This window comes from Phycodurus eques, chromosome 6 (genome assembly GCF_024500275.1).
Source record: "Phycodurus eques isolate BA_2022a chromosome 6, UOR_Pequ_1.1, whole genome shotgun sequence".
NCBI classification, from domain to species: Eukaryota; Metazoa; Chordata; class Actinopteri; order Syngnathiformes; family Syngnathidae; genus Phycodurus; species Phycodurus eques.
The window spans coordinates 16,579,858-16,593,244 of NC_084530.1; the positions used below are offsets into that span (position 1 = coordinate 16,579,858).

General features: G+C 41.4%; 1 protein-coding gene across 2 annotated transcripts; it reads right to left on the reverse strand.

The window, feature by feature from the left end:
* Positions 1-1,321: 1,321 nt before the first annotated feature.
* Positions 1,322-13,218, reverse strand: ppp3r1b (protein phosphatase 3 (formerly 2B), regulatory s1ubunit B, alpha isoform, b). 2 transcript variants are annotated; one of them, XM_061679065.1, is made up of 6 exons: positions 13,061-13,218; positions 11,684-11,723; positions 6,275-6,451; positions 6,130-6,189; positions 3,420-3,604; positions 1,322-2,483 (listed from the first exon to the last, which is right to left on the reverse strand). In XM_061679065.1, exons 1-6 carry the CDS (start codon positions 13,061-13,063, stop codon positions 2,436-2,438), a joined length of 513 nt encoding a protein of 170 aa, XP_061535049.1. In that variant the 5' UTR covers positions 13,064-13,218; the 3' UTR covers positions 1,322-2,435. The 2 variants fall into 2 exon arrangements, with proteins under 2 accessions (XP_061535049.1, XP_061535050.1); XM_061679066.1 differs by lacking the exons at positions 11,684-11,723; positions 13,061-13,218 and adding an exon at positions 6,603-9,073.
* Positions 13,219-13,387: the final 169 nt, after the last annotated feature.

The following is a 13,387-nucleotide window of genomic DNA, read 5'->3' on the forward strand; positions in this document are numbered from 1 at the left end:
CATGCCCGGCTGAAAAACGGATGCTTCTTTGTCTGACATTTTACTCATGCCTATGCATCCCTACGTGCTTTGGCCGTCCGCGGATTATCTTCAAACGTGTAATGTATTAACAAACAATACATTATGCAGTTATCTTAATATTTTTAGAATCAATTAGTCTATTGATTCCGTCGATTCATCTAAATTTATTTTACATTAAAGTTTCTTGCAAATAAATGTTTTCCTTATTACTGTTTATTAACAGATTATTGATTATTTGGTATTGCTTAATGATTAAATAACAAACTAGGGCCTGACTGATTAATCAGCCGATAGCCCTTTTTAAATCTGCCGATTTGTTTTTCAGGTTGTGTTTTTTTCCCCTTCTTTTATTACACATTAACAATTTCCAACATAAGACAAAGATGACACAAACATTTTTAAAAGAACAATATTTGCCCATTTTTTGCTGTTCTATAGTTAAAAATTACTTTTGGATAAAGTATTGTAAAACAGTCAAATGTTCTGCCTGTAATTCATATATTTGTTGTAAGCGTTAAGGGAGCAAAAGTTACTTTATTCATTATCCATCCATCCATCCATTTTCTGAGCCGCTTCTCCTCACAAGGGTCGCGGGCGTGCTGGAGCCTATCCCAGCTGTCATCAGGCAGGAGGCGGGGTACACCCTGAACTGGTTGCCAGCCAATCGCAGGGCACATACAAACAGACAACCATTTGCACTTACAGTCACACCTACGGACAATTTAGAGTCTCCAACTTATGCATGTTTTTTGGGATGTGGGAGGAAACCGGAGTGCCCGGAGAAAACCCATGCAGGCACGGGGAGAACATGCAAACTCCACATTTGAACCCCAGTCCTCAGAACTGTGAGACAGACGCTCTAACCAGTCGTCCCACCGTGCCGCCCATCGCTGGCATATTGATGGGGATTCAGGACCGAGCCCTGTTGCGAGTAATGCATGCCCCCTCAAAAAGATTTATGATCCATAGGTGCCGTAAGATAGCGGCAAAGCACTACTTTTGTTTAAATAAAACTCCTTAGCGCACTTCAACATAGTTCCTTTGCACTAATGAGCTACTTTTCTGTAAACAAAATTTCTCCTCAACTCACTTGAACATAGTTCCATAGCACCAAGGTGCTGCCAAAGTAGTAATATTCCTTTGGCCAAAGGACCAAAAAGTCATTTTAAATTAATTGGCCGATTAATCAGTTATCTGAATTTTAATCTGCCAAATAAAAAATAAAATAAAAAATAGAATTGGCCTGAAAAAGTTCATATCAGTTGGAATCTAGACTAAATACATAAATGATTGTCATTGCAGTAGTTTGTCATTTATTGTTGCATGCGTCAAATGTGTGACATCACTTCATGCCAAACGTACAAAAAGAGACGTTTTTTCTACATCAACCTTTAATTGGCAACACGGTGTGTTTGAAATGTTCATATTCATCACTATTATTATTTATATCAGTATTCACATGTAAACACCACAGTCACACAACATTGCGTGAAATAAGCCAACAGCCTCACTGTTAAGAGTGTATTTGTTTGACTTTTTACTTTTAAAATGTGTCGTTTTGTTTGTTCTGGTGTTCGCCGTCCACATGGCTCATGTCATCCAATCACGTGAGAGCGAGGGGGGCCTGACACCGCATAAACTGCACTCAAGTGCAAAAAAAACCCCAAAACGTTAACATGCAAACATCACACATGCAGCAAGAGGTCACATGACCGCCGCCAAAGTGCACACAATAAGACTTTTGTTGAAACCGACACTTTTTTTTTTTTAAACTTTCTCGCCTTGTGTGCTTCGAGGCTTATCAGCCAGGGCCTGTGGCGGCCGAATAAAAACGAAGATGAAAAAAAAATTAGAGGTGATGTTTATGAAGCGGGCCCGAGTTTGTAAACCTGAAAGACTTTTTGATTGACATGCGAGCAGCAGGCAGTGCTGTTGAGCTGCACAGCATGACCACGCACACATGCACGTGCACCACAGAAGAAAAAAAACGGCACACAGCTAATTCCACTTAGTAGAAAATGTTTGGTGGCCACTCAGCAGCAAAGAAACAAAACCCCATCAAAGCCAAAGTGGCCACTTACTTCCTGGTGCAAGCACGTGCTGGCCCGAGTATCATAAACATGCTAATTATCAACACTAACGTCCAATCACACGGTCAAACACGAGCACGCACACACTTCCTGTTGGCACGCTCACTCTTCCTGTACACGGCAGAATAAATAAAAACACGCACACACACGCAAACAAACGCGCTTGCCCAGCCGGCGCTAAAAAAACAAAAAACAACAAAAACGCCTTCCAAGCGCTTGGGAAAGTGCCACTTCCTGTTCGAGCAATCGCTGCAAGAGTTTGGCTTTTGTGAGGGGAGGAAAGGGAAAAGGGGATCTGGTTCTGGACAACGAGGAGGAAGTCTGTCACACGTCCACCACCATCTTTTTGTGAATGTCCAAGCCGCCCACCACCTGCGGGACGAGACAGGAAGTGAGGTCACAGCGGAGACTCGATGCTTCCATATGTACCGTGAACCACAGTTGAATCGTAGTTCATCGTTAGTGCGCCCACTGTTATCGCACATCGGTCCTCTCTCATGCTGTGAACAATGCCTCTCATTCTGTAGGTCTGTTTAAAAACAATGTCTGCAGAAAAAATTCCCCCCAAAATACATTCAGTAGTAATTTTAAGCTTGTTTTCTGATGACATCTGATCTGATCAACGTTGCGTGAGCGCCAGAAGACGAGCACATTTCTTTACACTAGTATGTCTTCTCATTTTCCTCACAAGCAAGTCTGCGCCGCAATTGTTGCCTACATTGAAAGTTTGGGTGCTTTTTTTTTTTTCCTAGTAGAAAGACTGAGTGGTGAACCTTGCACCATCCTTGCTTGTGACAGCCTTTCGGGGATGCTCCTTTTTATACCCAATCATCACACCAATCACTCGTTTCCAATTAACTTGTGGAGTGTTCCAAACAGGTGGTGTTTTTTTTTTTTTTTTAGCATTCCTCAACATTTCCAGTCTTTTGTTTCCCCTGTTCCAGCTTTTTGGAAATATGTTTCAGGCATCAAATTCAAAATGAGTATATTTTCAAAAAACTAACGTTCATCAGTTTGAACATTAAATATCTTCTCTTTGTAGTGTATTCAATTGAATACAGGTTGAAAATGATTTGCAAATCATTTTATTCTGTTTGTATTTACATTTTACACAATGTCCCAACTTTATTGAATTGGGGATTGTAAGTTTAAAGTGTATAGGAGGGGTAAAACTATTTTAAAAATATTGTTTTATCTAGTCTCTCTTTGCAGATTTTGACCTGTCGCAGATGGTTATGGAAAGTATCCCCAGCGGTAAACGTGGATTCACTCTCGTAGATGTATTGACAGATGGACAGACGGACTGACCGCGCAGAACTCTTCGAAAGATATCCTTCCGTCTCCGTCCTTGTCGGCGTTGATGATGGTTTTGTCAACGATCTGCTGCAACTGCGTGTCCTTCAGGTTGTTGCCCACCATCATCTTAAGAACCTGGAACAGCTCACCATTGGAAATGTAGCCGTCTTTGTCCATGTCATAGATGCGGAAAGCGACTGCAGGGGGGAACAAAAACACTTCTCAGCACATGAGCTCTACAACTATTGACGCCGCCCCCACCGCGTGGCCGATTTTTGGTGCCGATATACGCCATTTTTGCACATATCGACATCTGCCTTTTTTTTTATAAATCTGACGGCCAATAAGCGATCTACTTAAAACATTTCAACATATGCTTAAAGGCAACAATATTTTCCCTTTTTCAGTGAATGAATATCAGCTCCAAATATAAGTTATCAGCCTTCTTAACTACTAGTAAGAGCTGCTATAGGCCACAATTCACACCTGCATGCTCACACAGACTAATTGGCCAACCTGACTCCAGTTCCTGATGTCATACAATAGACGACCCCCTTTAAAGGTACACATCCAACAATTTTACACACACACACACACACACAGTGGAACCTCGACTTAAAGGTCAGAGGAGGAAGATGTTATGGAGTCAGTTAAAATTCATATTTGCATTCGTTATGTAATACATGCACGTCACTTCCAGCAAGTTGTCAACTGTAGTTTAGCTAAAAATTAGGTTTTTATGCACTCCCCGAACATACCCGAAAATGATGTCGGGGTGTAGTTACTCTATCCATTGCAAAGGCTACCGGAAGTGATGTTCCAATTGCCAAACACAGCGTGCTACACTATATACGGAATGGCGAGCAACGTGTTGGAATATGATGAGGAGGAGGATTTCACTGTACAGGAGCACCCAACTGAACTTGGCATCGTCAAACGGTACGTTTGAGCCGATCAGGAGGTCGGAACCTGACAGTGATGACGACGAGCAGCCAAGTAGCAGCAGTACAAAAGAAAAAGAGAGTGGCCACTGGGTCAATGAGACGCCACTGCCTGCAGAAGAGACGACACTATACCGCGCAGAGCGGATTGGAAATAGAGTCTGGTATGTTTGTAGGTCCCATAAATCCATACTTTACTTGCTCCCGCAGCCTCACTTGTCAATAGAAACATAGAATCATGAACAGACGCAGTATGAGCAGTCGGGCGTTTGTGTGGGATTCATAACGCGTTGGCCCACCCATCCATCTCTGTACCGCTTATATTTTTGTGATATGATAAGAGTATTTTATTGTACGTGCATTTGTACATTTGGTCAGTATTCGCCCGGTTTCTTAGCGAGAACACTTGAAAAAGAGACAGTGGTTTTAGTGGGTTTTCATTTTAATTTCTTCTGCACCACGGTGGCTGCGAGATTTAGTACTCTTGCTGGCGGTTGAGGTCCCGATGGCCATAGGAAAAATAGTTGGCACCACAGCTGGTTTCAGCCTCTGCCTAACTGCACCTCTGTATCCAATTCTTTCTGCTAAGTCTTTCTCCAAACATGCCGTTTCGAAGTGATCAGCACAGAGTTTGGAATGCTTGCTAGGCAACCATAGCTGACCACGTTTCTTTGCCTGTCGATTGACCTTCCCTATCCACTGGTCATGTATTCCTTTTTCACTTGGAAAGCCAAAGAAATTCTTGCCACTGCCTGAACCATTTGTACAACCAAATGCCACACAATAAACCATCGTGAAATCCCTAAATCATACAACAAATATACAAGGACGGGAACAACAGCACGGAACAATAGCACACAAAGCCGGCTGAACAGGCTGTTTGGCTAGTGTTACGTCACAGTGGCGGATGCAGCCGAAGACTAGAAGGCGCTAGATGCAAAAAGCCGAAGGCGCATACGGAATCATATTTATCGATTTAACTGCTGTATATCTGCTATATAATCACTTCGAAATCGCAGATGTAGTTTGCAAAGGGGTTCTAGAGTTAGCAAGAAATGTTTTAACATCTTTGCCTCTGACCTTTAATGGACTAATGGGTGGCAGGGTGGGGTGGGGGGGGGGGGGGTCATCCTATACACTCGATTGTCCGTTATACTGAAGCCCTTTTTTTCCATGGCCTAAATACAACCACACAGTACAAGATTGTTTTAAACTTTTTCCATAGCCTAAAACACACAATACAGTACAGAATTAGTGTAAATAAAAATAAAAAAGCTTGAAAATGTTTGAAAAGTTTAAAAGTTCAGTCAAACTTACCTCCTACATCCGGGATTTGAACCCCGGGGCTGGCGTTTTCAAGAGCGCGTTCACATGCATCCTAGCGCATGCAAATTAGCCATGTCCGTTACTTCCAATATTCGTTAATTTGGGGTCCGTTAAAATGAGGCTCCATTATATATAAATATATAATTGTGTGTGTGTTTTGCATTTTTATAGTAGGTAGATCATGTCCACTTGGTCATTTTAAGTAGCTTGCATGCTTAAAAAGTGTGGGCACCCCTTCATTTCAAATCTGCCTATTTTAGCCAATTTTTCTCACTGTTGTAAAATAAAACAAACACTATGAATCAGCATCGGCCTCAAAAAAATCCATGTCGGTCGGGCCCCAGTAGAAAGACTGAGTTTCTTTAGTTGTTTCTGTTGTCTAAAACTAGAAAAAAAATTGTCAACAAGAAAAAGCCATTCAAGACATGGAATCATTATTTGGGGACTCAACTTACATCGTAACTTTTGCTCTTTGTCTCCTTTGACGCTGAACTGAGAGACGCCCTCAATAAATTCTGAACAAAAAAAACAAAAAAATAAAATAAAATGAATCATCAGGCAGTGAAAGAGAGTGGTGCTTATTCTTGATAAGCACCTTACCTTTGAAGTCCACCTCTCCGTTGCCATCGGTGTCAAAGATGTCTATGACGCGCTGCACCAGAGGGTTCTGCTGCAACTCGGGCAGCGACATGAACTCCTCCACGCTAAGAGAGCCTGAGTTGTCCAGGTCCAGTTTCTTGAAGCGCTTGCCCAGACGCTTAATCTCATCTGCGTCGACTGATGAGCGACAACGAGACGACCCGGAAAAAACAAAAAAAGAGACAGACCGGGAGACAGAGGACAAGATCAAGCAACAGAAGTTACTCCGGACCTGGCTGGTCCATGTGTGTGTCTTACGTCCCGACCGCAGATGTTTCCCCAAACTCACCCAACCTGTGGCGGGTTGTGGCCATGGCGCCTAGCTAAGCCGAACTCGGCGCCAGCGCTAATCTCTCTGAGAGAGGGCGGGGGCTAATCCAAGAAAGCACTTCCTGTTACACTCCGTTCATTAATCCGGCCCACTCAGCATTTTGCAAATCGCTGTCATCGGGCTGAGATCTGTGACAATGGAACCCCGATTTCAAACGCCTCAATGTTCGAACTATTGCATTTATGAATGACAGAGTGAACAAAAATATTGCCCAATGGGCAAACCTTATTGCAGTGTGCAAACATTTCATTCATCCATTTTATGCTGAGTGGTACAGCCATTTTGTGGCGAGCAGATCGATCTCATTCGCTCCAGCGTTAGCGGTCGGTTGCTACTTTGCTTGCCTTTTCTGTTTTTTTTCTTCTTCTTTATTTTATTATTTTCATAGCTCAATATGGGTCCAAGAAAAGCAGTGGACAAGTGTGGCAAGAGTTAAAAAGACGATTTGTGAGGAGTACCGTAATTTCTCGTGTATAATGCGCACAACCAAAGTTGACCTCAAAATTCTGGAAAACCCTTCTATGTATAATGCATTTTTACAATGCATGCTTTTGCTTCTACCCATATGATATCAAACATGAAGTATTTTTTGTATTTTGTTAGTTTTTTTTCAAATAATTATTCCGAAGTTAAGGACTTTATTTGAACCCTTAATCCTTTTTTTCCATTTACTTGCTCTTATTTTGAAATTAGCAACCCTACTTGTATTTAGTAAATTAGAAAACACACAGTTGCGCTCATATGTTTGATTACCCAGGCAGAATTTATAAAATGGGTACAATTCTTTAAAGAAAACATGAAGGACCAGGTGAAACACATTTTATTTTAATGGGTTTCAAATTAAACTGTCAAGCATTTCAGAAAAGCATTGTCATTAAACAAAACATAACCATAAAGAAATTAATGATGGTTGTTGTTTAGTCTGTCATATTTAAAAAAACAATATTTCACAAATTCTGCCAGGGTATGTAAACTTATGAGCATAATTGTACATATATGCAGTCATACATACCAATGTCATATTGGAATGAAAGTGTACAGCTTTTTCATAACCACTAGATGGCGGCATAAATTTAGAAAATGTGAAAGTTTTTTCCATTTGCCCCTATACCCATGTATAATTTACATTATTGACTTTTGACCATTGCGCATTATACACAAGAAATTACAGTATATCAATGGCGCACCCATAGGAGAAATTTATTGCAAGTATTTCAGAAAAAAGTCCAAAATGGTCACTATTGTGGGGGAAAAAAAGATATTTTTGTTGCTGGTGACATGGCCAAGGGAGTGAAGTATCTTCGAAAAGCCCGAGAGAAACTTCTGGACCAAGTGGAAAAGCTGTTGCTCATTTGAATCAACGAACAACAGCTAGAGAGTGATAGCATTTCCGAGACTATCATGTGCGAGAAGTGACTTGTTGGCAAGAGAAGAAGAACCTACAAGCCAAGAAGTCAAGGTTAGGTGGATTGTATTTATTATTCTGCATAATTGTAGCAACCGAATTGTTCAAGGGGTTTGTAAATTCCAACTGACTGTGAACGCACCAGAGGGACTCGTGACAAGACACTGTTTGGGCGCATGTCGGCAGGGCAGCTGTATTTGAATGAGGAGGACACTTCCGCTTGTTTTTGTTGTTAACTTGTTTAATATAGAGATTTTTGATTGTGCACCCCTTGTCATGGTAAATTGAGTGCACTTATATAGCGCCTTATCTACACCATCATGGTGCCCAAACCACTTTACAGCTGCTCACACATTCACCCATTCCTGCACAAATTCATACACCAATGGGCGGCTGCTGCCATGCAAGGCGCTGCCCACGAGGAGCATATTAGGGTTCACTGTCTTGCCCATGGGCACTTCAACAGCGGAGAGTCGGAGCCAGGATTGGAACCGCCAACCCTTCGGTGACTGGATAACCCGCTCTAACAACTGCACCACAGAAGGTTTGATATACAGTACTGTATAGCTTTATATTGTATTCAAATGTACAAACTTACTAAAGCTAAGCTGGAACCAATTATTCACGTTTGGATTATTTATTGTGGGAAAATTATGTTCAATTTAAAAACTTCAATTACAAACCCTGTTCAGAAACCAATTAAGTTCATAAATTGAGCTTCCACTCTATGTCCAAATTTAGCAAATTTCATATTTTTCTTACAAATCGCTACTATTGGTCAGTCCCCACGTGGGTTTGTTATTTTTACAAATTACTGACCAATTGAAAGTGTGAAGTTGTTTGCTCTTTTTTATGACGACAGAATGTTAATGGCTCAACAAACTTGCCGATTTTTGGGGTCTGGAGATGCGAGGACGCTGCCGAACACTAGGGAAATACGTTTGGCATGTATTGATGTAATTTATTCAAGAATTGATTAATTACCATATTTTCTGGACTACAAGCCGCAACTTTTTTTCCCCACTGTCTGAACCCTGCGGCATATGTAACGATGCAGCTAAAATACAGATTTTTTTTTTCCGCTAATGGCTATCGGGGGGGGGGGGGGGGGGGGGGGGGGGGGGGGGGCAATAAGTAAGAACTTGTTTGAACGTAATGCTTAAAACATGACCGCTTCCCATAACGCACTAGGGTTTGGGCATGCGCAGATGCCTCTTGCGTGGGGAAGAAGACAACGCTAGTTTTTGTCACGCTCAACACAAAACGCAGCACGACATGCACAAACGCAAAGTGTTTTTAATTTTTCACACACTCATCATGAAAACTACAAGAAGAAAAGCGTATGATGCAGCTTTTAAGTTGAAAGCCATCGATCTGTCCATCCAGGAGGGAACTAGAACTGCTGGACGTAACTGGCCACGAGAGAACGCACTTCACCTGTGTTTTGAGCTGCACGGCTTCCGGACAAAAACTTCCACCAATGGTGATTTTTAAGCGGACGACTACGCCACTAGAAAAACTCCCAAAAGGCATAGTCGTTAAAGATAACAAATAGGGTGGATGATAGAGTAGGAGTCCGGCAGGATGTTTTTCTCCGGAAAAAAGCATTGCTTGTTTTGGGCAGTATGAGGGTCCATATAACAGATTCTGTGAAAACAGCCATCAAGAGATCAAACTCAATTACAGCTGTGATTCCTGGAGGTAAAACAACGTTTTTGCAGCCACTGGACATCCGTGTGAATCGTGCTTTTAAAGCGACACTCCGAGGTGAGTGGGAGGCTTGGATGACCAGCGGCGAGAAATCTTTCACAAAAACTGGCCGCATGCAAAGATAATCTTTTTCTGAGGTCTGCCAGTGGATCTTAAAAGGGTCGAGCAGTGTGAAAGAATCGACAATCACCAACGGATTTCGAAAGGCTGGACTGCTACGTGAGGAGAACAGCACAACTTCAGCGGTAACTCTGGTCATGAAAATGACATTGAGAGCGACAGAGAGACTGAATTGGTGCGTGACCAAGACGTTCTTCGGCTCTTCAACTCCGACACTGACGAAGACGACTTCAGTGGTTTCAGTGAACAGGAGGAATAAAAACAATGAATTTTCTGCTATGTTTGAGCCGTTTTACTGCCGTGTTACAGGCACTGTTTGGAAACAAGGTTGTAAATAAAAATTTACAAAATCTTTCTGTGTAAATATCTAATTTAACGTATATATCGGTGGCGTATAGTCCGTTGCGGCTAATGTATGTAAAAATAAATAAATAAATTCTACACAAAGTGGGTGCGGTTTATAATCCTATGCGCTCTGTAGTCTGGAAAATACGGTATGTATGAATTAGTACACTCGAAAGTGAAAATTATTTTATAAAAACACTATAAACTACGTTAAAGTAAACATGAATTTATGTATTTAATCAAATATGTGGTTAAATAACTATAATGAATTAAAAATTACATTTTAAAATCATGATTTATTTTATATGTACATTTATTTTTATAAATAATGTGTGTGTGTGTGTTTGAATGTATGAATGGTGGTATTTTGGAAACAATTTTAAATTAGATTAACAAAAACAAATTTACAATTTAAAAAAAAAAAAGAAAATGAGTAGATAGAAGTACAAACTTGTACTCTACATTCAACATGAATTTAATCCAATAAGCGGTTGAATAATTAGAATTAAAATTACATTTTAAAATGACAATTTATTTTACATATATAAATACGTATACATATATTTTTTTTAAACAATTGATTTGGATGTTTATTTTGAACATGAAAAAAACAATGAGGCACGGTGGGCGACTGGTTAGAGCGTCAGCCTCACAGTTCTGAGGAGTGGGGTTCAATCCCCGGCCTCGCCTGTGAGGAGTTTGCATGTTCTCCCCGTGCCTGCGTGGGTTTTCTCCTGGCACTGCGGTTTCCTCCCACATGCCAAAAACATGCATTAATTGGGGACTCTAAATTGCCCGTAGGTGTGAACGTGAGTGCCAATGGTTTTTTGTTTATATGTGCCCTGCGATTGGCTGGCAACCAGTTCAGGGTGTACACCGCCTCCTGCCCGATGATAGCTGGGATAGGCTCTAGCACGCCCGCGACACTGGTGAGGAGAAGCGGCTCAGAAAATGGATGGATGGATGAAAAAAACTAAACAATCAACAATAGACAGACAACCCTTAACACTAATTTCCATGTTCAAATCAAGTCTAGACTTGACCCCTTCTTCATACTGATTCAAACAAAATTATTTTAAAATGCAGTTGTATTTTTATTATTAAAATAAACGGTTTTACATATGTTTAGATACACATTTTTGGTTTTACCGTATCTATGAATAAGATGGCCTATCAGTTTGATTTTAAATTCAAATGTGGCCCTTGATGACAACACCACCCCCCCCCCCCCCCCCACACACACACACACACACACTTTGAAGGCAGTTCTAGATGGAAAGCTTAAGCCGGCCCCTTTTAAGCAGCTCCTCAAGTCGTTATTCGTAGTCTAAGTATAGCTTCCAATTACGAGGCCTACTCAACTTTCTCCTGTAAAGAGCACTAAAAATAAGTCGGGGATATTTGTCAAGGTGCACCATTCGCGTTTGATGATGATGATGTTTGATGACGTCATACTTACAGTGCGAGCACATGTCCAGAGCGTAACTGGCTTCGTTCCCCTGGAAAATAAAACAACAAATTCACATTAGTCAAGAAATTCCTGTTACCCATTAATTAGAGTTTACTGCACAGGACTTTTTTTTGCGGCTTCCGTAGTTGAAAGTTCATCCCCCGCTGATGTGCACTGCTTCCACTAACAACATGGGTGCAAAAGAGAGGACCGACAAAAGCAGTCAGTGCTGAAAACATATTTAGCCACTCCAGCAACTATTTTTTTTAAGTGACTTTAGTTTCAGATAAGAAACTGAATTATTGACCTGAGGTATGTGCCTGCAAGCCACAAATATTTTGTGGAGGTGGTACCTGTAGAAAAGCACATAAGAGACTTGGAGGGGATGCGACATCACTCTTTAATCCATGCAGTTTGATGGTTTATTTTGTGATGTTAAAATTGTAGAATAGGATCACGTTCACATGCATTTTTTTAAAAAAGGGACACCCTTCCCAGTCCACCCTAAGAGGAAGCACTTATTTTCACATTACCAGTAAATAAATAAAGTGGTGCCTTGCGATACAAATGGGCATTCCCCAATAAAATGAATGGAAATGACATTCATCTGTTCCAGCCTCTCAAAAAAATAAATAAACCTTTATATGTTTTTAATAAGGAAAATATCACTCTATATTATTTTACTGGATTTAAAAAAAGACTAGTCACATAAATAGAATGTAAAGAAATTCAACAGAATTCAACTCTGTGTTTTTAACAATCAAAAATAGTCTTTTTCTGTCTTCTGTCATCGTGCGGCGCCAATGGACCTTGCGCACGCAACGCATTCAGCATTTTCGGTGGAAAGGTCAGGTGGCGTCACAGTTGTTGTCAAAATGTCCCAAGTTCCTGGGATATCGTAAAATAACCGCTGTTGTTAAATGATTTGAGGTGGTGCTTGGTGTAAAAAGTGTGATAACCACCGGTTTATGCAATTGATCAGTAGGGTCCATTTCACAACATTTGTCTCGTCTACACATTTTCATCGCGGTTTTATTTTGGTGGCACTTCTAAAGCGACCAACCCCACTTCCGTTTGCCGTAGCTAGCCGTGCTAACCCTCGTAGCATAAACAACAAGAGGCGAGCTGACGTGACTTAAATGCGCATCGAGCGCTCACATTTCTCTTCAAATGTTTATGTTGAAAAAAAAAGTGTCAAAATAATACCAAATAATAAAACGAGTAGTCCGGGCCTTCGCGTCGTCGCGTGCGTGGACGTCGAAGGCCTATCGGTCTTATTAGGACGGCGAGCTAGCGGCGGCTAACGTTAGTCTCAAAATGTTTCCGCCGCAGCGCCATAAGCTCCCTCCCAACGTCCGTCCGCGGCGAGCCGCCTTTGACTCTTACCATGTTACCCGGTGGTGGGTGTCGAGCGGAGGTCTGAGAGGCAACGACTGGTTGGACGAGCTATCGTGCTAACACGGCTAACACAGCGTATAGGTGACTGAGTAGAGTGAAGAGAGCAGCGTCAGAAGAAAAAAAGAAAGAAAAAAAACGAAGAGGAGCATCACCCTAGCACTCGCAGCACTGCGGCAGGGGGAGGGCTTACAATCATAAAAGATAGTCTATTCGGTGGAAGGAGGCCTCACTCACGCTTTCAACCCAACTCAACTTTTTGCCTGTGATTATTCTCATTCATCCAGGTCATTTCATTCTCAGGGCATTGAATTGATC